The sequence below is a fragment of the Pteropus alecto genome, unplaced genomic scaffold (assembly GCF_000325575.1).
Source record: "Pteropus alecto unplaced genomic scaffold, ASM32557v1 scaffold146, whole genome shotgun sequence".
Taxonomy (NCBI): domain Eukaryota; kingdom Metazoa; phylum Chordata; class Mammalia; order Chiroptera; family Pteropodidae; genus Pteropus; species Pteropus alecto.
The window spans coordinates 32,293,138-32,320,044 of NW_006442107.1; the positions used below are offsets into that span (position 1 = coordinate 32,293,138).

General features: G+C 44.9%; 1 protein-coding gene across 5 annotated transcripts in view; it reads left to right on the top strand.

Moving 5' to 3' along the window:
• Positions 1–26,907, top strand: part of MTCL1 (microtubule crosslinking factor 1) — a 111,767-nt gene that overhangs the window by 52,189 nt on the left and 32,671 nt on the right. The window contains exons 4-8 of one of the 5 annotated variants that reach the window (XM_025038607.1): positions 9,344–9,403; positions 10,557–10,631; positions 14,544–15,836; positions 16,918–17,073; positions 24,993–25,115. In XM_025038607.1, the coding sequence (XP_024894375.1) occupies positions 9,344–9,403; positions 10,557–10,631; positions 14,544–15,836; positions 16,918–17,073; positions 24,993–25,115 (1,707 nt within the window). The remainder of the gene's footprint in view (positions 1–9,343; positions 9,404–10,556; positions 10,632–14,543; positions 15,837–16,917; positions 17,074–24,992; positions 25,116–26,907) is intronic. The other 4 variants (XM_025038606.1, XM_025038609.1, XM_025038608.1 and 1 more) reach the window with 4 other exon arrangements.

Sequence of the window (26,907 nt, forward strand, 5' to 3'; positions counted from 1 at the left end):
TGCTTTTTATGACTACCACTTATTAAGCATATTACTTCATTTAATCCTTACAAGGACCCTTTATACAAAGTAGGTATTAATATTATTCCCACTTTTAAATAAATCGAGGCACCAGGAGCTGAAGGGACTAGTCCAAGCTCACAGGCCATGAGTGATATGCCTGGATTTGGACATGAATGCCCTTGTTTCCCTTTGACACATGTAGTTTACATGCATTCACATGCTCACTGGAAATCTGAAAAATTCATGAAGACGCCAGGCGAGTTTTAGAATAAAGTTTATTATCTAGTGCAAAAAAAGTTATTTGAATTTTCAGAGTTTTTCTAGAGCCATATCTGTGAAAGCTTTTAAAAACCAGTTAAAAGTACACATTCAACTGTGAGAGATCTTAGGTGCTATTACTCCAGATAACAAAAAGAGAAAAAAATAAAATGCCAAAAGGAGAATCAAAGAAAAATTGTGGAGTACAGAGATGTGTGGCCAGAACAGTGTAATGCTGACATGAAGCATGAGCTGCGTGACAAGCAGAAGAAGTCAGTGGGAGGAAAAATAGCCTTTCCCCTGGCACTTTCCTATTCGCAGGATATTTGCTACTTAAATCTCTAAGAGACTCTTTCTTTGAATACCAGTTAATTTTTCAAAGCACTTTTGTATCCCCAAGTAAATGTTTGCAGCAACCAAGCATGTGCGCCTGAGTAAGGGGGAAGCAGAGGAGGTGGGAGTGGAGGGGACTGACCCCTGGCTGCCGACTTTCCTTCTAGAAACCTGCAAAAGAGGTGAAGACGTGAGAAGGATGGAAACATGATACAGCCACCAAAGACATGTACAGTGCTCTGGTGAACCAGAGGGGCGAGAGATGACTGACTGAACAGATGGCAGACGGGCAAAGCAAAGATACCTCAACTCCAAGTCACTGTGTTCTCGGTGGCCTCATCCCTGTGCTTCAGAGGCAGCTGTGGTATGGTTGAGCAGAACACTCCAAAGTGAAGTGGGACTTTCTCCCTGCACCTCCTTGGATGCATAAATACTTTTGCAAGACTCAGTTTGCTCCTGGTCAGTGAGGGACCACAATTCCTATTGTCCATTCTGGAAAGTGCATATGGCAAGGTGCTGCACACACTTGAAGTATCCTTCCCTCCTCCCATGGTTCCCCTAGGGGATGCATCCCTCTTTGCCAACCCAATCTGCTTTGGGTGGGAGTGATTTTGTTGCACAGTAGAATCAGAATCTAAGGGGTGGAAGGACTTAAGACATCTGCTTTTATCCTTGGACTCAGAAGTAGGCATGCAGGCTTGTCAGAGATGAGCGATTTGTCCGTCCCAGTGGGGAATGGCCATGGAGGCTGCATCAGGGAAGGAAGCAAGACAAAGCTTTCAGGCAGAAGGTACTTCCTGATTAAGCCGCTTTTACTCTGTCAACTCAGAAACCATTAGAATCCAGCTTGATTGCACAAATGAATTTACGTAAAGCCCAGGGAGGAGCCATCCTCCTAAAGTGCTGGCTTGAGTCTGAATAAAGGACACCCTTGCCCTTCTCTATCTAGATGAAGTCTTCTAAATCTTTATAGCTTCTTCATAAAGATATAACAATATCTGCATTTTCTCACACCAGTATTACATGTAAAAAACTGGTTATAGATTTGGTGTCATTTAGAAGACAAAAAACTAGAGTGATATGGCTATAACAGCACAAAGCAGATTCCGCACACAAGAAACATGCACTAATGAGCAATGCAGCCCTGCATTTCGGCAGGGCCATGCTGTGGAGTAACACCTAACAGGGCCACTTCCTTCGTTCTCATCGAGAGTTCTGTCCGGTGAGCCCAATCTAAGATGCTCCATTCTCAGGAATGCGCGACCTGTTGGAGCTCTTTGTGGGAGAGGAGCAGCTGTGTGTGTGTGTGGTGTGTATGTGTTAGGGCGGGGACATGCTTCAGGGCTGCTGGGAGAAGCTCCTTGGGCCCTCATGGTGGCTGCTGTGCTTTAGCTGTTGAGGGGCTGCAGTGCAAACACACGGTCTGGCAGCTGATTATGCTTTTAAACACTGTCTGGGATGTTCTGTCTGATCAGTAATATATGCTAGCAGAAATATGCATGGTTTGGGGTGTCAAGCATCTTAGCCCATGTGTTCACAAAACAAGACAGGACCACAGGTGATAAAACTGGCTTCCTTGCTTTTAATCACCTAAAACCATGGCTGTTTTTATTTTGTAGAATGCTGGCTCCTAGCCCCGTCCTCCTCAGGGCAGGCTGGGCAAGGTTGGGCAGGGTTGGGCAGGGCTGGGCAGGGCAGCCCCTCCCCTCTGCTCTGCCTTGTGACCATCCTTAGCCCAAGGCCGCTATTGTTCCTGCTGTGATGTTGTACTGGGCCCCGGTTACCTCCTGCTGGAAGCATGTTTATTTCCCAATGCTCATTGGCTGGCACACCTCAGAAGGCAGGGCTGACTAGCCCCTTCCACAGCATCTCAGCAGCTCTTGGCTTCTAGGGGTTTCTCAGGTTGCAAGAGCAAGTGGCATCCTGCCCCTCGCCCTGCAGCTCAGTTACTGGTCTTGCCTAATTGAATCGTCTGCAGTTCCCTGAATGGTAGTGGAAGCTGTTGGACAACTGAGATAGGCTTTTGCTCCATAGGAATCATGACACCACAGGCAGCATCACCACATTCTCCTTAAATCACTTCGAGTGTTCCTTGGTGTTAGAGGTGGGAATCCAAGTTGCCGCGGCCTGGATGGAGAATTGTTGAAGATTTACCCAATGGATAGGGATGGCTTTATGTAGAATGCTAACCAGAGATACTTTTGAGATTTCAGAGTTTTTTTTATAGATGGTTAATAAAGCGGAGCGGTGGCTCCAGATAACAGGGCTTCTCGGCCAGACATGGGTCAGCAAGTTGGCCTCTGCCTGGTGGGGGAGCCTCTTTGAGAGGAAGCCATCAGCCTGGAAGGGTGATTAGAATCTCAGATCCATTCGCTGTCCTCAAATGTCCATTAGGCCCTTCTTTGTCTTCTGTGTGAAGATCTATTTGATGATTCCCCAGCAGCCCAGAGCTAATCGTGCCTGAGGGCTAATCTTCCAGCTTAATTTCCTGTTCATTTCTGTCTCACTTGAGGGCCCACAGTTCATCAGTCTTGTCCATTACTTCCAGGGCAGGCTAGGCTAATGCAACGCAGTACAAGGCTTAGTGAGGGTGTTTGCATTGTGAGTCAATTCTATTGTCCTTAAAATACAACATCTTTTCTGATTTGGAAAAATAATATATATTAATTTTTACTATTTCGTAGAAATGCAAAAAGTCTGTAAAGAAAAACATGATGTCGCCCATAATTCTACTGCCCGTTGATAAGACCTGTTAGCATTTTAGTGTATTTGCTTCCAAACGTTTCAAAGATATTTAATCTAGGTGAGATTAAATTACATTTATGTTTTATTTTATCCTGAATTTCAAAGATTAGCATTTGATAAAAAATTTCCCATGTCATTTAAAATTTTTAGTAATCATAATTTTTAATGGCTATATGGTATTATGTTAACCATTTTCAGTGAAACTGGAAACTTGTGTGCATAATGTTTTTCTTTCCAACATTATGACAATTTTTTAAACATAGTAAAGCTTAAAGAATTTTATAGTGAACAGCTGTATCTCACCACCTACATCCTGTAATAACATTTTACTAGATTTATCACATATCTACTTATCCATCTATTTACCTATTAACTCATCTTATTTTCTAACACATTGAAAATAAATTATAGATACTAATTACTTTCCCCTAAATACACATTAACTGGAGCTTAATTTTTGGTTATACTTTTTTTGAACTAATTTGCATATACTGAAATGCACAGATCTTATGAGGTTTACATTCACTGAGCGTTGACAAATGCGTCCATAAATTTTCACAGTAAAATAGTACACTCTATTATTTAGAACAACATTCAAAGTCAAATTATAAGGTCCAAAGGGTGTGGTGGCAGACTTTTATGAAATAGTATCACACATAATTCAGAACTTTTCATATCGTCTTCTGTTTGAAAGCTAAACAAATAAACAAAAGTACTAAATATTTTCTCATGTTACATGCACCTGAAAAAATATGAGTGATGAATTTTCTCTGAAAAGGAGGTAACGTTTTAATATACCTTTTTCTGTGTGTGTATTTTTTGACTTCGCTTTATTTTTCAAAGTACTTCTAATTCTTGTATTATCTCATTAGTCTAAGGAAATAATTTGCCTCTCCTGATGGAGTGGTATATTTCTTTCTAGTAGACCAGTGGGAGCTAGAAACAGATTATTTAAAAACAAACAAACAAACAACGTGTCCCCCCCCTCCCCCAAACCTTATCTTTAGTCTGATAGGCAAATGGTATACATTTCTATCAATTTTGAACTTTTATGAATGTCCAATGGCCACTTACTGGTCACTTAGCAAGTGAGTCAGTAGAGGCTTCTGAACAGTGGATTCTAATTCGATATTTCATATAAGCTTGGTGGTGTTACTGAGTGCTGGCATGGATGTTCACGTTGATAGTCGGGATTCCTACAGTTTTGGGGAAGGACATTTTGGTTTTGGTGCAGTCATCATTATGGTCTCGCAGTGGTCATTTTTCTTTTTACATACTAATAACTTACAGTTTTACTTTATCATCTTATGTCTTACTTATTTTGTCATGTTTTAGTCGAGGCTACTGTGGTGTAGTATGCTTTAGCCAGCAATTTTCTATCACTAGGTCTCAAGATACATGTCTCTAAGGTTTAAACTGAATCAACTAGCCCATATTGCAAAACAAACATGTGTCATATTCCCCAAATGTGCACGTGCAGCTACCTGTCATTTTTATCATCATGTTCTTTATCCAGGAGAAAGTGCCATTTGACAGGTCGGGTGTGCTGGAAGTCTCTCTCTGTCCATCCCAGGTGGCCCTCATGGCCTGGACGGTGCTGCTGTGGCCTTACTCCTCTTAGTCTTGTAACCTATATTTTCCTTTTAATATATTTCCTGAATTTTGGCTGCTGAGAATCCCAACCCGGCTGACTTTTATGACTGTACCTTTCTTCAATCAGTGTCTCAATACCATTTTTCTCCTTTTCTCCTCATTTACGTTGTGGTATTTTGTCCTCTGATAATAGTTTTCTGTCTTTTCCAAATAAGGCCTTTTGCGTCTGCAGCCTCAGGTCCTTTCAGAAATCATCAGAGTGCCCACAAATATTTTATGGCTATGAGGTATTGGGTGAGAAGAGCAATTTGCAACTGTTCCTAGAATAGTTCTTTGTGCTCTTTCGCTAAAGAAAGGAGAGACTCTTTGGATGAGAAAACTCAGCAATTTGGGGCTTAGCAACCTTGAGAAAACAAAAAGAAAAACAGCCCAAACAGGGAGACTGGGCTGTGGAAGCCTCGAAGGCAGCTCTGAGGACTGAGGCTGTGGCTGGGAGCGAGGGCTGGAGGCAGGGTCAGGTTGGTGCCCCATCCCCGAGTTTGGGGCACCTTGAACAATTACCTAACTTATGACTGTATTTTCTTGTCTGTTAATCAGTGATAATAAAATATGTTTCTTGGGGGTCTCATGAGAATTAAATTAGATTAGATGTGTAAAGAAAGAGTTTAGCATTGCGCCTGGCACTCGTGAATGCCCAACCAGTGGTAGTTGTTAATACCGTGTTAGCCTCCCAAATGGGGCCAGGCGGATTGAGGGATTGGGGTGGGAGAGGGTTCCCTTTATGGCCATGGAAGATTTTCTACTGAATCTGAGAATGGTTTATGTTTATTGAGTCCTGAGTGTAACTGGTGCAGCTGACTTCAGCAGAGTGCTGTGATTCCATGGTGTGAAGGGGACCAGTCTCCCTGAGAGCTATTACAGGGGCGACTGGGATGGGGGGGACAAGAAAGGGGGGAAGGCATCTTCTACCCATAATTCTACCACCTGAAGATGATCACTACTAACATTTTGATCTACGTTTCTGCCGTCCACTCTACTAACAAACACATGTAATACATATGTATATTTATATTTTACTAGATATAAATCGAAGTCAAAATAGATGCTGTTTGTAACCTATATTTTCCTTTTAACATATTTCCTGAACCTTTAAGTAGTCTTCAAAAACATTATTTTAATAACCTCCAGTATTCATTTACTGTTATAAAAGGTACTGTGATGATCATTCTTACCCATAAATGTTTGCAAATATTTCTTCATTTCTCTTTAGGGTACATTCCCAGAGGTGGAATTACTGGGTCATGAGGTATGCATTTGTCAGGCTGCGTTGCCCACCGGAAATGCTACAGGATGCCCCTATTCTGTGTGGTCGTGCTTGCCTCCCTAGACACTTGCTAACATTGGGTGTCATGCTTCTGTTGGTTTGTAGATCTCGAAGTGAAAAAAATGGTATCTTGTTTTAATTGCTAATTATGTGTTTCTTGGCCATTTGTTTATTTTCTTATTAAGTTGGTTTTCCTATTGCTTGTAAAATATTACTTGTCTATCTTGTGTTAGAAAAAAATTTTTTTCATTTTGCCACTTGCTTATTGATACTGTAAATGGTTTCTTTTGGTATATAAAAATTAAAAATTTCACCAATCCATTTTATTAGTTTTTCTCTTGGCTTTTGTTTCTGTGTTTATAAAGGCCATGCCCCAAGAACAAATAAAAATTTATATCTTTTCTTCTTAGTTTATGATTTCTCACATCCAGGTTTTTTAATTCATCTGGAATTTTTTGGTATATGGTATGGATCTCACTGTTGTTGTTGTTGTTTTTCCTGTTAGACAGTTGGTCCCCCAACCTATGCCAAATAACCCATTTTTTACTGTTTTAAAATGCTACCTGTGTCAATTGTTAAAATCTTACATACTCTTGAATTTATTTCTGAGCTTTGTTTTGTTCCATTGATCTAATCTTGTACCAGCACCAAACTGTCATATAATATTTTTATATCAAATAGTACAAACCTACTGTCATTATTCTTCCTTTTCAGTGTTCTTGGCTGTTTTTACCAATCTATTTTTCTAGCTCAGAGGTCAGCAAACTTTCTGAAAAGGCCACTTACTCGACTCTGCTCTTATGGCACAAAGCAGCCACAGACCATAGTAAAAAGGGTTGCGCTTCAGTAAAACATACTTACAAAACAGACTGTAGGTTGATTTGTCCTGAGAGCCATAAGTTACCAACCCTGCCATCCTCTTACCTTTCTCACAAATATACAAAAAGTACACACACACACACACACACACACACACACACACACACACACACACACACGGTGTATATATGTACACCTATTACATTCTATATGGTATATATATATGGAGAGGGAGAGGAATTTAGTTAAAATGACATCATACTTATACCATGATTTGTTAGAAGATTCACAGGACTCAGAGGCAGTTTGCATGCAGGGCTCAGCAAGAGGAAAAGACCTATTAGGCAGGCTTAGGAATCTGTGCACAAGCACCCTCTTGGCTCCCTCCCAGCAGGAGGGCTCATCCAGACTGTGCTCCCTTCTCCAGCACCTAAATGCAGCAACTATGATTCTGCACGGATTTTCAGAGACTTCTGGCTTTCATCTCACTTCTAGGTAGTTTTATTGCAGTGCGTGCATAATCTCCTTTTCATTCACGGAGAGAATGTGATGCAATGTGGGGTGGCTTGCAGAAGGCAGGCTTGCTGCACTCACCACCTTGATTGCTACCATAGTCCCAGAATTAAATCCCTTAGGTTGAAGCTTTGGGGACAGTTTCTCTCCCTGCTTTTTTCTTGTAACTCTTCTCTGTAGTGAACCATCAGAAGTGTTCATCTCACTCAGCTCATTCAAATCAAAGAAACTCCTTCACTGCAGTGTGAAAAATCTTGGAAAACCTACTTATTATGGGTAGAAAAACTCAAGCCCTTCTTAAGATTTGCTTAACTTGACCTGCCAGAAGAGATTGGTTCTCTTTGTAGTTTGACCCTGCTTTTGCCAAAGGCTAAAAGAAACAAAGCCACTTCTTCCAGCAGAGTTTCAGAGATTAGCTTCCACACCCCTTCCCCATGCTGATTCTAAAACTACCTCATCCTTTCTCTCAGTTACCTTTTCCCGCCCCCCAGGACTTCAGCTTCCTAGAGGGAAAGGGGTGGCTAGAATTTTAATTGTTTCTTAACTCTGAAATTCATCCAATAAATGGCATGGTCTAGGCTTCCGTGAGTGAGACACTTAAAATGTAAACAGAACTGAGTTAATTAACCTGAGGTCTGACTGTGACGCAAGTGGCTTGCATAGGAGCCTCCTTCCCAGCTGTTTTGGTGTGTGGGTCGCAGCAAAGGAGTGAAGCAGAGAAGGCTCTGAGCCCTCCTCAGATGAGCCCCCAGAGAACCCATGTTCACACCTCCGTTAAGGTGCAGGTGAAGAGGGGAGGGGGTGGTCATCAGGGAGAATCTCTTCCCGTTCACGAGCTTGCCAGGGTCTGAACGATAGCCAGCAAGTCTTAACTTTGCAAACTGCATTCTTCCAACTTGTCTCAGGATTACACAAATCCTTTCAGGTTTCAAGTTCCTTCAATTCTTCCCCTAGAATGCTTCTTGCTCCTCTTCCGGTCTGGTTCTTTCTGTCTTCATACTTTACTGTAGTAGGAACTGTCGTGCCTCTCTGTTATTCCATTTCAGACATCCCTTGGCTTTTTTATTTATAGTCATGTTTATATTTCAGACACATTTCTTGCCTATAGCAAGCAAAGGTCCATTGTAATGTATGTAAAACTAGGCAGGGACCCAGCCCACTAGGAGGGACACAGCCAAAGCCACTTTATAAATGAATAAATCATGAACTCTTAGATCTTTAAGATGTAGGTTTAATCATGAATTGGAGTGGGTGGTTCATGGAGAATGTTGCAGCTGGGTTAGGTCTTCATCATAAATAAAGACCACCCTTTTCTCCCATTCTACCACTTTTTTTATATGGCCATTTACCTTAAAGCATTAAAGAAACATCAATTAATTTTGATATTAGCCCAAACAAAACATAATTAGCAAGGTAAGCAGCCTCAGAAATATTACATATCTATTTCCAAAACTTCCTACCTTTCTCCTTTTCTTCTCGTCTTCCCTCCAAGCCACCCTCCTTTTGCATTAAACTGAATAATTGAGGAATACCCCAAATATAATAATTAGGATTTAAAACCTCTTAGGATTCACAGACCTCACCAAGCTATTTAACTGCATTTAAACGTTGATTCTAAGTGGTTTCTTGATTCCAGTGGAAAAAAAAAAGTCTCTGTTCAGGTATGTGTCCCCAACCATTGGGGATGGCGTCTGCCTAGCATAGGTGCCATGTGTGACACCCTCCATAACAGAATGTCACTTGGATCTATTTCAGAGTTCCCTGAAAAGAAGAGGCAGTCGGGAAACGTACAAAGAAAAGAAAACCTTTAACCAGGTAAGCAGAGGTTTTGTTCCAATGTTACATCTTCTCAAGAGGCAATCACCTCATTTTGAATTTTCTCAAAAAGTGTTAGCATTGTCTTTAAAATATTCAAAGAAGCACTATCTGCCAAAAAAAATTTTGGACTCATTCAAAACCTCAGTGTGATGAAAATGTTCTTTCCAAACCAACAGCCCCTCCCTTTTGTTTCTTGCACTGATAAACTATTGATTACTTCAATACCTTTGTGTGAGGCATCCTTTGGTGTAATTCAGGGCTCTGGCAGTTACTCACAGCCAGTAAAAAGCATGTGGCCTTCAGAGTCATTCACACAGAAAAATATACAGCTACTATAGTGGTGGGTCATTCATGAGGCACTGTTTTAAGTGTTGTGGTTGTTTTTTTAAATGCACAAGCTGGACAGTAACTAAATTGTCCTAAATGAAAATAAAATGTCCTTACTGAAAGATGGTAAAAATGTAGCCCTTTCTATGTACATGGCATGTGTTCCTCAGAACTTTCTTTGGCTTTCCTGAACACTTGCTTTACTGGAGTCCTTTTTTCTTTTTCTTTTTTTTTTAAATAAAATCACTGCTAGGTATTAGAAAGAACAAAGGCATTGTTGGGATATCAGCTCCCCAAGATCTCAGAGCAAGTGGTAATTAGAGAGATGCAGTAAATCTGGGTAACTTAGAGTCCTACAGGCTTGCCCCTGTGAATTCCATACAGATTACCTTTCGTTTCTCCGTTCTCCAAACTCACTGATTCCCAGAGTACCTGTCAAGGAGGGCCAGGCCGTGTGAACGGCAGGCATGCCAAAGAGTCACTGTTCTCTTTCACCCTCTTTACTGCCCTGGTCTCACTTTGGCATCTCTAACAACAGGGAAATTAAAATCTGTCATCCCCCTGCTGGGTGCCTGGACCCTCCTGGGCTTCTAATATGTTTCAACCTACGGGCTCTTGACCAGGGAAGATCTTTTCCTTAAAAGGGTAACCGCTGCCCCGTTCTGGAATGAACAGCATGGCCTTGTCTTCACCCATGGGTAAATCAGGCTGAGAACAGCCGCTGCCAGCCCTCAGGAGTGTCTGAGCAGCCCTGGGCGCCGGGCATGTGTTCAGTACCCCCTCAGCCTGCAGTGTCATTGAGAAAGGAGTTTCTGTCCAGCAGAGTGGTGGAACGGAGCGCCTTGAGAACTGCAGGTCTGCGACCAAAACTCAAAGGAAACTGGCACCCTGGCGCAAGGTAGGAATGCGAGCAGTCAGCGCTTGGGGTGCTGGCTAGATATCAGACTTGCAAGCCAAAGAATATATACCCATAGCGATATATTTTTGTTGCTTGACAAGGCCTTTCCGGCTGCTGCTCCTGCTGGTGGTGGTGCTGGTCCTGTGTGTGTCCTCGCCTCCATGCCATGCTTGCCTTCTCTGCCTGCAACAGGAACAGTGTCATGTGGAAAGTTTGACTCAACCTTCTCGCTTTCATACTGCATTCCTGGAGCTATCTGATGATCTCTTGAAACCAGAGCTTGATATCCTTCAGCTTAGGATTCTGCCGAGACCCCCTCCCCGCAGAGTTTTGGCAGAGTTTTAGAAAGTCTACAGTTACAAGATAAGATGGGTAGCCGGCCTCCCGCTGCTGTAGCTGAGGCTGTGATTCTCCATCTTGTTAGGAATAACTTCCCGCCCCCAGAACAGGCTGAGTCCAGCTCCCATGGCCTCCCCTCTCCCACATGCTGGCCCCAGAAGGCACAGCACCTTCTCCAGCCGCCTCCACAGAGTGAGGAAGTCTGACCCCTTCGTTAAATGTAAACACCCCCTTGGCTTCAAAGATTGTCATTCTTTCAAAAACTGCTTTAGTCTTGGTGTCAGGCCTAGTAATGCATGGGTGTTGAGTAGAAATGACAGCATGCTTTAATCATATGTCAGAATTCCTGGTGTGTGTCTAGTTCTTTCCTTAAGGAGCAAGAAGACTTTCTGGATATTTTATCAAACCTCAGATAATCTACAAATCAGACATTCATTAGGGTATGTCATAGAATTTTGTTTCTTTAACTGACCTCAGTATAAGTTCAAAGAAATGGAGCAGAATGGTTCTGGTTTATAGTCAGACATGTAGAGAATGGCAGATGGAAGGGGGATGGTGCAAGGTTCAAGGTTTCCAGAAATCAAGGTGATTTGAGAGCTTTTTAGGATTTTCTACCCTGAGCATTTATAACTGAGTTTTTTGGAACCCTTCTGGAAGGCTCGGGTTCCATGTGCCTCTCAGAGATCCTACCCATTTCCTCAACTTGTTCAAATTTTGGGGAAAGACCCTCAGAAGTGATTGCCTGAGACTTCCTAATCTTGATTTGAGACAAAAACTCCCTGAACTGTGCAGGTAACCCTGCTCCTCGTCTGCTCTCTTCCGGCCTGGCCTCCACCATACCAAAGCCTTGCCAGCTGCAAGTTTCCATGGACATAGGGTCAGGGCATTTGTCACAGCAGGTGGTGCTGCTTGAAGTGAGAAGAAGGCAGAGTTCCCTTGTGGCTGGTGACATTGTCTTCCATGGTCTCTGCTGCGGTCAGTCTTTAGACATGAAGGTGAATTTCTCTGCTTGAAGGTGGAGATAGGATCACTAAGGTGATTTTGGACAAAGGACAGACACTGGCTATCAAGTTAATGATGGGGCTAAGGGTACAACCCTGTCTTCCTGTCCTAGGATTTTCATTCTTAAACTCATTCCTTTACAAAGTATCCATTGATTTGTTAGGAATCTAGGTTTAACAAAAGATTGAAAAAGGGCTCTTGATTATCTTACTTTAGAAAGTTTTATGAAGCTGGGGTCATTTAAAAGTAAAATGCCAATTTCTGGTACAGAGTAGGTACTCAGTACTTACTGAAAGAATGAATAAATCAACAAATAGGCATGCTTTTCCCTTAATATTAGGATTGATTGCAATACATGTCTTTCACAGTCCATCTGTTCTATGTAGGCCCTTTAAAAGTATGTATATCATTTCCCCGGCAGTGGCGATAACTCATTTTGCTCAGTGTGACTGGGCAGACAGCTTTACTTCTAGTTAGTCACAGAAACCCTTTTAATGTCTGTTTAATCAAAAACAAACCAAATCCTTAACTGCGTAAGTTCTTATAACACGAAGACCTTGCTCTCCTCCTAGTGATATTTATGTTACTCCCTAATGCACAAAGTGGGATTAAAAAAGCGGAGTTACGGGCTCCTTGTTACTTTCCCCAATAGTAACATGTTTCAGACGAAGCAGAAAGTTAATTTTAGGGTGTTAGAGTATGGGGATTTATCATACATATACAAAGCACTTTGCTGTACATTATTCCATTTGACCTTCACAATGACCTTGTGAGTGAGCGAGGATCCTACTTTAGACATGAGGAGATGGGTTCACTAGAACCCTGTGATCAGCCGTGGTGCCACAGACCGAAGGGGCAGCAGTGGGACTCAGGGCAGCATGTTTGGCCCCAGGCCCGGCAGGACCAGGCTGTCTTCTGCTAAGAGGACAGTGGTGGGAATGTCTCTCAGAAGGAATGCTGGCAGCGCCGGAGCCTGCTCTCCACGCGGTACTGGCTCACGGTTGGCCTTGTCTTCCCTGGAAAACTTTTTCTTCCATGGGGTTGTGGTTGGGGAAAGAGGGATCTAACCAGGTGGAAGGAGGAAAGTTGGTGGCGGGGGGGGAGGGGGACACCAAGGGAGGTCTTGCTATATCTTTCTGACTAATGGTGAGAGTGTGGCAAGAACATGGGAGAGAATAAGTGTGAAAGCTTCATCAGCTCTGCTAGACCATTTGAGCACGAGAGATGATCTCAGAGAGCTGATCCACCCCCAGAGGGTCGACTTCTTCCTGAGACTGGTGACTCTCTGTCCTCTGGGAGTGATGGGGTTTGACTGCCATTAAGCATGCAGTTGAGTTTCTCAGTGCGATAGTGCAAGTTTACTGAGGTCTTCTGCCCGTGACAGCCTTTTGAAACTTCTGATAGCCGATCAAAAAGGAATGATTCATGAAAGTGGTCACTTTTCTCCATTTGCTGAATGTGATAGAAAACCTTTGTGCAAGGTCACATCAGGGAGTTCATACAGCTTTAAGGCTTTGAGACCTGTACGACGAAGGCAGAGCCGACTTTCCAGGTGGCCAAAAAGTGCCCTTTTGACCTCAGCCAAGCACTGTAGGCATTTAGTAGCAGAGAGTCTGCTTCAGTGACCCTGCAAAATCCTCTGGTATTCCAACAAGAACCACTTCTTAGGTTTTGAAACACTTACCTCCTTGCCGTGGGTTTCTGAGTTTATTTTCCTGCTGTGTTACAGCAGCTAAAGGGAGTAGAACATAACCCAGGGCTCTGGGCTGTACTTGCATGGCAGAAGATTGTGAGTAACCCAGGGTGTAGGTTTACAGTAATCAATACATACGAACCGTCAGAGTTGGGTACTTATTCTGCACCTTGGCTCCCAAACCACCCTCATGCCTATTATCTCATAATCTTGTCCTCATATCATCCTTGTGATACTCTTGGGTTGGGGTGACCGGCGGAGTGAGAGAGGTGAATTTCCATGTCTCAGGTTCTCAGCAAAACAATAGAAAGCCGGGCTCTGATTTGGGGTCACCTGGCCTCCCCCTCCTGGCAATACATGTGGGTTCCTGGCCACTTTAGATGAAGGAGGTCTGCACAATGGAGGAAGTGAGTGGCAACAGGTAGGAGTAACTACTGAAGCCTGTCTGCCTGCACCAGGCTGAGCAAGGGGTTCTGTTGTCTCCCACTGATGCTGGTGATTAGTCAGATTGGACCACGAAGTAGAGAGATCGCCACATTACTGGCGGGTGCTGGGTTTCATTTCTTTTTCTCCCTCTTCACTCACCACCTGTATAATGGTTTTCATGTGCACGTGTTTTTCCAAACTAATAGTTTGGTTTCTTTTGTTTCTGTGACAAAGCAACAGACTGCAGGCCTTAGTCATGTCACCTCTGTGAAGGGCCCCGGCTGCCCTTGACTTGTTTTGGACACTTCTTTGCATAACCCAACACACTGACAGAAAGATTGGTGTTTTGTGTTTGTGTGTATGTTGGGGGCGAGGTGCGAGGGAAATCATCAAAAACACGAACATTTGGTATTTTCAAATAACCCTTCCCTGGGGCTGTTCTTTCCTGGCAGGATGACAGTGCCGATTTGAAGTGCCAGCTTCAATTTGCCAAAGAGGAAGGTTCCCTGATGCGCAAAAAGATGGCCAAGCTGGGGAGGGAGAAGGACGAGCTGGAGCAGGAGCTCCAAAAGTACAAGGCCCTGTATGGCGACGTGGACAGCCCCCTGCCCACAGGGGAGGCTGGCGGCCCGCCCAGCACCAGGGAGGCTGAGCTGAAGCTGAGGCTGAAGTTGGTGGAGGAAGAAGCCAACATCTTGGGTCGGAAGATCGTGGAGCTGGAGGTGGAGAACCGAGGCCTCAAAGCAGAGATGGAGGACATGAGGGGTCAGTGTGAGCGAGAGGGTCCAGGCCGGGACCGCACCCCGAGCATTCCTACCTCACCCTTCGGCGACTCCCTGGAGTCCTCGACGGAGCTCCGCCGACACCTGCAGTTTGTGGAGGAGGAAGCGGAGCTGCTTCGAAGGTCCATATCTGAGATTGAGGACCACAACCGGCAGTTGACTCACGAGTTGAGCAAGTTCAAGTTTGAGCCTCGGCCAGAGCCAGGGTGGCTGGCGGAAGGCGGGGGCAAGGGTGGGGTCCCCCTGCAGGAGGAGCTGAAGTCTGCCCGGCTGCAGATCAGCGAGCTGAGTGGGAAGGTGTTGAAGCTGCAGTATGAGAACCGGGTGCTGCTGTCCAACGTCCAGCGCTACGACCTGGCTGCCCACCTGGGCCTGCATGCCCCAAGCCCCCGTGACAGCGACGCCGACAGTGACACGGGCAAGAAGGAGAGCGATGGGGAGGAAGGCCGCCCGCCTCAGCCCAAGCGGGAGGGACCCATTGGCGGTGAGAGTGACTCGGAAGAGATGTTTGAGAAGACCTCGGGCTTCAGCAGTGGAAAACCATCGGAAGCCAGTGAGCCATGTCCGGTGGAGGTCCTGAGGGCCAGGGAGGACTCTGAGTGCTTGGTGAGCATAAAGCACGAGGCTGAGCGGCTGGAGCGGACCATGGAGAGCCTCATCATGGACACTGATGGCTTTGTGGATGACGTGGCCTCGCCAGGGCCTGGTGTCCAGGGGGAGGGTGGAAAGAAGGAGTCCCAGCTGTTGGGGACCATCAACGCTAGGATGAAGGCTTTCAGGAAGGAGCTCCAGGCCTTCCTAGAGCAGGTGAACAGGATTGGGGACGGCCTGAGGGAGCGCCTGGAAGGCCTGTCCCCCTTGCCCCACCTCACAGAGTCTTCCAGCTTCCTCTCCACCGTGACCTCCGTGTCCCGGGACTCCCCCATCGGGAACCTTGGGAAGGAGCTGGTCCCGGACTTGCAGGTAAGGGGGCTCCTGGCTCTGCCTCCCTGCTCGGTTTTGCTCTTCTTCCTTCTCGCTGGCATTGCTGCACTTGAACTCATTCTGCTCACAGCTGCTTGGTTATGATTTTAAACCTGCATTGTACTAAAGCCTCAAGTGACAACCAAATCCTTTCTATTGGTTGAGTTTCTTTTTCTTTTATTTTTTTAAGTTCTCTTTTATTTCCTTGTTTCTTTTTCCTTTTTCCTCTCATTTTTAACTGTGCCGTTGCCCTTGGCTTAGAGGTCCTCCCTCATGACACAAGGCTAATCCCAATGGAAGAGATAGGGATCGACGCAGTCCATCCTTTCTCCTTTTTTGGTGTCTCAGACGACCAGCTGTCCTGATGAAGAAGCAAAGTGGAGTTTAAAACAAAGTGCAAACTCATTTCACAGTCAGGATAATTAGCAGACTTGCTCAGGAGCATTTGCAACCCTACTTGGGTTTACTGCCAAGGGGACCCAGTACAGTTCTGAAAAGCCCTAGGCAGCCAGGCCCACCCGCCCCCACTGGAAGATGAGCCAGAATGGTTCTGATGGAAAACCTCGCTGCCGGCTTGCCCCTGCTGCCCTCCCGAGCGAGGGTGAGGGCGGAGTGGAGCAGCCCTCCCAGGACCGCTTTCCTATGCGTCGCCCTTGGGTGCATGACCCAGCTGCACCCTGGAATATGGCTTTGGCTGCTCGACCACAAGCAAGGAAGGAGCACCCTTGCTTCCGTATCCTTCGTGGGTAGTTTGCTTGCAGTTACGTATGTGATTCATGCATCCTCATTGCATGCGCCTCATAACCAGTGTTTTGCATCCCCCCGCTCTTTTTGCTTTTCAGATCTTTCAGCCCATCGTTTTGCTCATCCTCATTTTGGTTCTGTTCTCTTCACTCTCTTATGCCACAGTGTTTAAGTTGGTTTTCCTGTTCATGCTTTTCTTCGTCTGGTAGTTACCTCAGTTGTCTGCCTTACCCATTTTTGTTTTCTTTGTCCCTCCTCCCCACCCCACCCTTGTCCTTTGTTTTTTATCTAAAATTAAAAAACAACAACAACCAAATCCCTCCCGTGCACCTAACAGTCCAAACTGAGAGATCAGATGGAGTGGCAGCTGGGTCAGGAGCGAGGGGACGAGCGGGAGCACCTGCACCTCCGAGCCGCACGGGAGCTGCACCGCCGAGCCGACGGGGATGTCAGGAGCTGCCGCCTGGGAGGCCAGAGCTGTTTCAATCTCGAGGTTAGCGAGCTGGCTGGTCCCACTGGCCACCACTCCCCTCTTTTTACTGTGTAGATGGCTGTGTGACATTTCCTACCTGGGTCCAAGGCCCTTAGGGAACACAGTGGGAACCAGGGGACATAACTAGAAGCAACCAGAACTGGAGGGTCTACACAGGGTGAATGCAGGGAACTGCCAGCACCCCTTGTCAGGCATCGTCCCGCTCATAGACCTGGTTCTCCAGGGCTCCTGGGCGCCTAGAAATGTAGCAAGATGTGGGAGACTGATTTGTGAGCATCGTCTGGCTTCTTGTCAAACGGTAAAGAAAACAGAGAGAAAACCAAGCACTGTGTTTGCTAGTCTGGAGGAAACATCCTTTCCCGAGTCTCACGGGGCCTGTCCCATTGTCTCCGTTGATAGTGCTCCAGCTGCTGTGCGGAGTCAAGAAGTGCGTTCCTGACCTCGTGCTCTCCAGCAATCTATTGTTGCCCTGGTAACCCCTTGTCAACAAAGCTCTTAGCCACCATAGATACTCCATTGTGTGAAACGGTTGTCAGCAGTCCTGTCAGCGAAAGCTCCTCCATTCAAGTAATTCCACCCAGGATAGAAAGACAAGTGTAGCAGAGAAGTGAGTCCCTGGCTCCGATACTGCTGATCGGGGCAGGTTATTGCAGGGTTAGAGCAATAGGTTCCGCTTTAGAAAATAATCTGGATAGAGAATCTTAATTCATCAGTCCCAGTGGGGATGTTACCACTCAGCTCCAAGGCTTCCTAGTGGCTCCCAAAGGGCTGGGCGAGGAAGAGGGTGGGGCTCTCACACCTGGAAGCAGACAGATGCTCACTCCACAATAAGGTCAGACATTTGACTAGGAAATGAAGTGCACAAAGGCACTGGGGGTGGAGCAGCGCTTGGGCCTCAGCCTGCAGCTAATACCTCAGTTACGCTACGGGTCAGCTGGCTCACCAGACATGAGTTTTCATATCTCCAGCCTGGGGCTTTCCCCTTGTCCTATGAGAGAGTACGTCACATCTCTACGCTCGTTCATTTTGCATGCAGTAACATGAAAACTGCCTCCAGAAAGCTTAAGTGAAACCAAAAAGTTTTCAGAAGCATCCTATTTTGTCCCACCATCTTTATATTACCTTGACAGAGGCCAGGCTTGCCTGAGAAGGTGGCATCCAGGTCCCTGCCCCAGAGGAAAGTAAATATGGACCACACAAAGTGTGATAAGGAGGCATTCTGCATGCTAAGGGCCAAGCACATGTCAGGGCCAAGCTCCTAGAAAACAAGCAGAAGCCCAGCGTGCTCTGTGGGGCCGCCGTGGGCAGTCCACAGAGCGACAGGATGCCCAGGGCCCTCCCAGTCAGAAGCTTACAGTGCCCAGAATAAACAATTGTGATTTTTAAAAATGTTTTCTGAACATGGGCTTTGGACGTAGAGTCAGACATATAGCAAATCATCTTTAGTGTATTCTGATTCCAAAATTGCAGGGAAGATGTTCCTAGGTTTTATATCAGAAGTAAAACAGAACACCACACATTTGGGTTTTTCCTCAAATAATGTGATTAGTGATTAGTGTGTCTTGGAACTCTACGGAACTTTCACGATAAGCCCCTTCGATCAGCCCGAGCCCCTCAAGGATCTTCATACAACAATGCTGGTTGCTTGGGCAGTAGCAAACTCACAATTATGTACATTTCAAATGAATTGAATGGTCTGTCTCCAGGATGGAAACCTCAGGAAGACACATTTCCCAGCCTTCAGTGTATATTGCACCAATAGCGACATCTAACAGGGCCATCATGCTGTGCTGGAATCAACCCTAGCACAGGCATCAGGGCCCCTGGCTCTGGCCCTGCCATGCCCATTACTAGCTCTGTTTCTCAGGCGAGTGTCAGCCTCTGTTTTCTTGTCTATTAAACGGGGGTAACAATAATGCCCCGCCTGCTGCATGTAGTTACATGTAGATGACTCTTAGAGCCAATGAGCTGTGGACTGAAAAAGGATACTAAAGAGTACCAAATGCTTTATAAATGTCAAGTACAATTAATAATAAAGAGAGGCAAGTATGTCTGCCATTGAATACTGCCAGCTGGGAAGGGGAGTCACAGCTCCCCTGGTCATAGTACCAAATTTCCCTACCCGGTGTAGCCCTTTCTCATTTGTTCCTGGCTGTTTCCTGTTCCTGTTCCAGAAGCACAGCTCTGGCTGAGCATGGCGGCCCTCTTTTCCTGGTACGCTGTTTGAGGAGAACTGCAGCTTCCTTCCCATATGCTCTGTCACTCAAGGCATGTCACACAAAACCCTGTTTAGATAAACTCTGCTAACGTGGTGTTTAACGCTAGGGCACTGAGAAGTCTTCCTGTTGCTTGCCACATGAGTTCAGGTATGGCATAGTTCCAGAAACCAGCAACGATTTTAGAGGAAAATGCTTCGTTGAATCAAACTGAATGTCCTAGGACAACAAACCTCCAAAAGAGTTAGTTGGTGCTATATGGTGACTTAGGATCACTGAACAGTGTGGCTCATAATGGAAGGTCAGATCTTCAGAATGATTCCCTCATTCTGCGAATGAGAAAAACGAGGCTTGAGAGTGAAGCAGCTGGCCGGTCAGCTTCCTGGCGGTTGGTGGTAGAACTAGACCCGGAACAGTCTCCTCGGGCCTGGCCAGGCCTGTCCCCACTTGCCACTGAGGAGCACTGCTCTGTGTGGCAGGGACTGGGCAGCACTCACCCCCAGGCCCGGACACTCCAACCAGAGCTTCAGCTCCCGGGGTAGTTTCTAAACACGGGTCACTCAGGTGGACTAATCATGTGGCCACCTATCTTGCCATGGTATGTTTCTTTTAAGCATCTCTCTGGTTTCCTTTAATTTTGTGTATTTTAATAGGAAAGTTAAAAAAAAGAAAAAGAACTTCATGAAAGGCAAGGTCTAGGGAGCATCATTTCCTAGAAGGGGAACTAGTATGAATCAGAAATCAAATATCCTTTGTTGTGACTTCTTTATTCACTGAGGCATTTCTCACAGAAAAGAAAACCCAATTATGTATACAAATACATTGTATTTAAAAATATTTTTAAAAGATAACACACATTCTAGGATCATTTTGATAGCGCCATAGCTCTTCCTGTTCTTTGAGAAGCCAAAACGTAGACCGTCATGGAGTCTGGGTCTTTGGGGCGCTGCTCTGTCCCTTGGCTGGAGGTCACCCTGTAGCTTAGTTTGGTCTCTGAATATTACATGGGATTAAAGAATGGTGTGATAGACAGTTCTAGACCTTTTAATAAAAACTTCCCCGAATTCATTGCTCACAACCACTCCTACGAGGCTGTGATGGAAGCGGCACGCAAAGCTCCCATCAGTTAAGGCAGCCCAGCTGAGAAGCTGCTCCTTTTAATGACAGCACAGCGGCTGGGGGCAAGGCATATGAGACATTTCCTTCTAGAATGGGGACAAGACTGAAGCCAGAAAACTGCTAGCAGTTGTCTTTACTCCTTCTTACATTGCCCTCCCTCTTACATTGCCCTTGAAATTAACCCTAATTGTCTTTAAGAGCCAGCTACTACCACATGTGTGTGAACTTCCTTCAGCTCTGAGCTTAGCTCCTCAGGCTAGGGGGTGGGGCCTGGTAGGACACCTAGTATCAGTGGGCTAAAAAGAGAAACGACTTTCTGAATTTCAGCTGAACTTTTAAAAAAGAATCAATGTCTCAAGTTCCAAGATTTTTGCCTTGTAGATGTTCATATTTGGGGAATAAGGGAAAAGATAAGTTCTTATTTTATAAGATTTGGATATTTGGCCAGGTTAAATTGCTACTTCTCCTAGTAGTCCCAGTAGCAGCAGTAATAAGAAGAAGGAAAAAAAAGAAAATCAGCATTTCTACTGATTTTAGCAGACGGTAAATCTGTGAACTAGGAGACCTGCTGCTCAGACGGCACATACGCTAGGCTTAAGAAGGGAGTGGTTTCTCCACTCCCGGCCCTCTTAAAACAGTCACAAGCAGAGAGCTGAAGTCAGAACCCTCTAACACCCACTGACCCATTAGTACAACCACACAAAAATTAACTGCTCAGAAAAAAGAAATCAGAGGGACAGTATTCCTGTTGCCTGTTCATCTCAGTAGATACTAACATGAGTTTCACACCATGCATCGGATTCTTCCCTGACTTTGCTCCCTATGACTCCCAACAAACTGCTGAGAGATTCTCATTTGTTGAGAGAGAGCAATGTATAGAATATGTGGCTTGGAATGTGTGGGGCACCTTAAAAATAGTTCCGAATGAGAAGTAGCCAAGCATGGGCACTGGTCAGATTTCAAATATAAATGAAACCAAGCCTGTACCCAGAGGATTGAGTTTCTGGGTCAGAAATCTCAAAGGGCTCTCTTTCCTAACTCCCCCTTGATCCTTTAATCAACAGAGCACACAGCATTTGTGATCACTTATGCCTCAGCTGTGACATACCAGGCACGGTAAAATGATGTGGGGTTTTATGCCAAGTATGTGTACACACATGTGTTGACCTCATATACCACTTTTGGAAAAAGCAGTAACAAAACTGGCCGTAACAAAATGGAACTCACCAGAATACGAAGTCATGGTGATGGAGGTGGAATAGAGTCCTAATATGTAAGTAGCATTGCTAGGTATTGCAGTAGCTATTATGGAAAAGCATTCTTTTTTTTGTTTGTTTAATAGAATCGGTTAGCACAGTTACTTTCTTAAATGTGGGGAGTAATTTCAAAGCCACTCCCTCTGAAGATGTCCAGGAAATCAGCAGTGTAAATCCGTGTGGCACACAACCATGAGGGCAGAGCGTGGGCGGTGGGTTTCAGAACACGAACAGGGAAGGTGGTTGTGATTTTGAGATTAATAAGCCTCCGCAGCCTCAGCGTCAAGTAAGGGTGGTATTTGTTTAAATAAACTGCCTTCATAGAGACATCAAGATGAATTTGATGTATAATCAGAATCATAGGTAAGTGGGCAACGGGTGGTTTTCAAATGAAACCTTTGGGAATTTGGTAATGAAGGGAAGTGTTTTGTGGAGGAAATCTGTGTGTTGCGTGAAAACGTTCTTCGGATGTGTGTGACTGTGTGTGGCGTGTGGCAGCAGGAAACCAGTACTATAGAGTGTTTGTATTTTGTTTTGTAACACTGGAGTGACGCCATGCCAACCAGGAGCGCTTAGCTGTCCTTAGTAAAACTAACATCCCGTTAGCAAAAATGGACGATGAAGGAAAGTAAAGTTGTGATCGATGAGGAGGATCCAAAAGTTTCTGTTGGTGACCACTTTCCATGGACACCACGGGAGTGTCTGTAGGTGGGTGAGGTCCCCCAGAGGACTCCAAAGGCCCTGCCCTCCGACCCTCCAAGGTATGGTCTAACAGAGGACATGTTTTTAATCAAGCGACACCTGAAGCACAGGGCTGGTATGTTTGTTTAAAATAAAAATGGTTTATAGAAATGTTTATTAAGATTAAAGCTAAACTAAATAGTTCAGTGTGATAAATATAAACTAAACAGATCTTTGCCTTTCTTAAAAGATAAGTTTGTTTAGGATGCCTATTTTAACATCTAATATGGATCTTTGGGCTAGTACGAAATGTGTTAAAATATGAAGGATTTTACATTTTAAATGTATGGAGTCATATGTAACTGAGCAGCTTGGGTAACCTTAAAACGCTCCTGTGCAAAACACCTGAAGTGGCAGAAGGGAAGCGCGAGGAGGGCAGAGATTTGGGGCGGCCTTACTTACTGCTATATCCCCGGCATAGTGCTTTAGCACAATAGGTGCTAAGAAAATGCTGAAGAATGTTGAAGAAAATGCGTAAAATATAAAACGTCCTTTTAAATAGATAGCTGAAATCCCAAGAAAGAAAAATATTCAAAGGTTGGAATTGATCTCAGTTTCGAAAAGCAGAGCATATCTGTGGCCTTAGGTGGGTGAGTTGGAGGGATAGTTGCTAGAATTGGTATCTCTGAGCCTGGGGTTTTAATACTTCCAAAGAGACAAGAAACAGGGTCTTAGGCCCAACACGAGCAGGGAAAGAAAGGAACCCAGACCCTCAAAGAGCTGCACGTCATGAAAGGCCGAACCAAAGGAACATCTGCCTACTGGGAGAGGGAGGCATTGGGGAAGCTGGTCCGCCAGTGTAGGGTCTCCACTGAGTGACTGTGAGGACAGCTGGCCTTGCCAGGATCAGGCTTTGAACTGATGTCACCTGGAGGTCCAGGAATCCCCAAGGAAAGGAAAGCTTATATTCTGTTGCTGGCTTCTACAAACACAAAGCCCATCTGGAGGCACATTTTCAATCCAGGTCACATGCGAGATAATGGCTAACTCCCCGCTGAAGATGACCTCACAGCGCAAGACTGCAAACAAACTAGCCAAAAGCATGCACCTGGAGCAGGAGTCAGCCAATATCCAACAGCAGGATCCAACGCCAAAGACCTTCAGATTCCAGAATTATCAGATAAAGACTATAAGTGTGTTTGAAACTATGTAAGGCAAGTAAACAAGAGAAAAAGTAAGTCGTTATCGTGAAGAACCACATCTATTAAAAAAAAAAAAACAGTTAAGTTAGAACTTATAGCAATGAGATACTAGTTACTGGAGTTAGTTCAATGTGTTGAGAAATGCCTCTCTCCAAACAGAACCCAAAACTCTGCCTAGTAAATATAAAGGACTATAATAATAATCGCTAATAACTAGCAAATCAGAAGCAATAATGTTCTCGGTAGTTCTTGAGTTTCTTGAAAATAGAATGAGCTTAAATCTTTCAAAAGTTTTATCCCCAAATTGGTGAATTCCCAGCATCTCTGACTCCATTCTTTTGTAAACTCTTTTGGTCATCCCCTGAGCCAAGGGAAGTGATCTGCTCTTTTATTTTCTATATTTCCTGCTCTTTGGGTATGATTTTCATTCATGAAAATCCAGGTAACATCAGATTAGAAAGAGCAAACAATACCCTCAGTGAGAAATAACAGATTACTTAAGGGTAATCAGAACGAAGTAGTGAAATGACACTGATTTTTATTGCAACAATCCACTCTAATTCCTAGCTTTAAATCACCTATCTTCAGGTAGCAGAAACCAGTGAGTAAACGTCATACTTCAATTTGATGATGCCTGAGATTTTTTAATATAATGGTGTTTCCATCTCTAAAAAACACAGTTCAAGAGTAGTAGCTTTGACTCCTCTATCATTGCAACTTGGACATAAAAGTCATAAAAGATAAACTTCACTAATAAAAAGAATTTTAAGATTCCTCGTAGAATGTTTAACCTAACGTGTAGTCAGCAGCTCTTTGTACAGTACCTTTTAGGCTCCATGTGCAGTCGAGAGGCCCAAACAATGTGTCCGTTCACTGAAGGAGCCCACCCCAAATACTCTGAGCATCCAGAGCAGCACGGCTGGGAGAAAAGCAAGGCAGGAAAAACTATAATAAGAAGGCAAACGGACTAATTAATTATGCAGCTTAGACTCTACGCACGCGAGCTGAGCAGTCAATCTAAGAGAATGACTACGTGAGGTGATCATGCTCGACACTCATAATCGCCAGCTCTGATTGCCTCTGGCACTTTAAAACAGTCTAGAAGCTGCTGTGGTAGCAAAGACGCCTGTGGCATACACTGGCTCCCTTCTCTCAGCCCGGATTGTGGTGACTGTGGTGGCTGAAGCTCAGGTGATAGGCACCTCTTACCCACCTCGTCTCCAGAGAGACGAAAAGCAGGTGGCATGGTCCCTCCCAGATAACACAGGGGCACAAAGGCAAGGATCTCGGTGTGAGTTGTCACAGAGTCACTCCACTGCTGCAGCGGCCGCACGTGCTGTGTCGCTCCATGTCTGTCCCTGGTTTGTGCTGATGTCTGTCCTGCGTCTTCACCTCAGGCAGAATTCTTGCATCCACTAAACCCCTTCCTTTATCCCACTGAGCAGCTCAGGGGCCCCCCTGTTTTACCTGAACAGAGTGTATCGATAGAGGAGCTACAGGGTCAGCTTGCACAGGCGACCAGACTGCATCGAGAGGAGACAGAGAAATTTACAAACAAGATGCGAAAGGTAAATATGTAACACGGATTTCAGCACAACCCAGTCTCTGGCTGCAGAGCCTCCTGAGAGAGAGAAAGAGAAAGATGACAAGATGTGTTTTAAAAGAACGCTGTCTGTTGTGCACAGACTCCTGGACTTTACTGGGCTGGGGGCATATGGAGAGGTGGTCCAGGTGAGCTGCCCTCCTCAGACGTTTCATAAAGATAACGACTTACCTTTCTGCTCTAAAACATACTTTTCAATATTTACAGTGTGGTCTCAGGAAGTTCTTAATATCTAATCTAAATTTTCCTGCAGCTAGAACCAGCAAAATAAGGGCCCTAAATGCAACTGGAGATAAAAGTGTGTCCAACAACTTTTGTTGTCCTGCAGATTTGTAAGTTTTATCAGTGCTAGGTAAATTTTCTGATAGGAACATCGACAACTTACTCTAAATCGTTGTCTTTAAAAAAACTGCCATTAATTGAGCTGTGGCCTTATTAGCTCTTCTAGCTATTTTAGAAAAACTTGTTACTGGCTAATTATCCTTTATCCGTTAATCCTTTCCCAGAGTGCTTAGTAGAAGGGATTCACAGACACAGGCACTCATTGCCCGGGGCCTCCCCAGGGACTGTCCAGTTCCTGCCACCCCGAATCTAATTAGGTTGTAAACAGATATCCAGACTCAGCATCACCATTGCTTCTCCCTCCGCCCTTTTATTTGTTCTCAAAAGATACTTGTATAAAAACAAACAAACAAAAACAGTTAATCTTGAATAGGGCACCACAATGTTTCAACGTGCATATCCTCTGTAAAATAAGGTATCCAAGAACTTAACACATAAGCTCGCCTGCTACCCGTGGTCATGCTCATCTAAATAGGTCAAAACTGATTAAGGAAGTGCCGCCTGCACCTTGCAGCTTGGGGAGAGCAAAGCTGAATGCCAAGGTCTAAATGTGCTCTGCCAATCGTTACCGCTAGATGCACTTCCCTTTTAAACGTCTTATTTTAGGTCAAGTTTCACATGTTATTACAAATGGAGAGAAATTTTTTATTCCCCAAAAGGTAAACACCTAAGTAATTAACTTTTTTTTTTTTTTTTTTGCACTCTACCAAAAATCATGTTTGAGAGTGAGTTTATCCCTGGAGATGCCAATAGCAAAATCACAGGGTCCCAGTTGTTTCTAGTACTTGGATTCAGGATAAAGGAGTATGTTGAAGAGACTCCCAGAGGTCAGAGGTGATGACATGTCACCCAGGCTTGTTCAGAGGGGAAGGGTAAGTTTTCCCAAGGCTCTGAGCCTTGGGAAGTACTTGGAGTCCTGGAACAGGAGGCCGCAAAGGCAGTGGAGGAGAAGTCAGAGAAAAGTCAGGAAGGAATATTTCCCAGAGGTTGCCGATGAAAGGACTAAAAGAACATCTTCCCCCTCTAGCATCTCGACTTCACCAACTAATTCTCTAGTGCCTCTGGGGCACCTGCCACGAGCTAGGCACTCTGCACAGCATCTTGCCTTAGCTTCATTTTGCAGCTGAGGAAGCTGAGGCCTTCCCAGAGTCAGCTGATGGCCTAAAATGGCGTTGCAAGTAAATTGCAAACACTGGGTTTCCAGCACGCTAGGCTTCTGCCTTTCCTCACTCTGTTCCATTCTTGCATCCACAGGAGAGAGAACTTATGATGGGACTCCGAGGGCTGCTGAGATGGTGAATTAAATCACCACTATTTTCATTAAATCTGGTATTAGGACAATGACCCATGCAAGTGATTGCACAGACCTAGGGACTGTCCCAGAGCTGCCTCTTACTCTTCATTGGCCTTTAGCA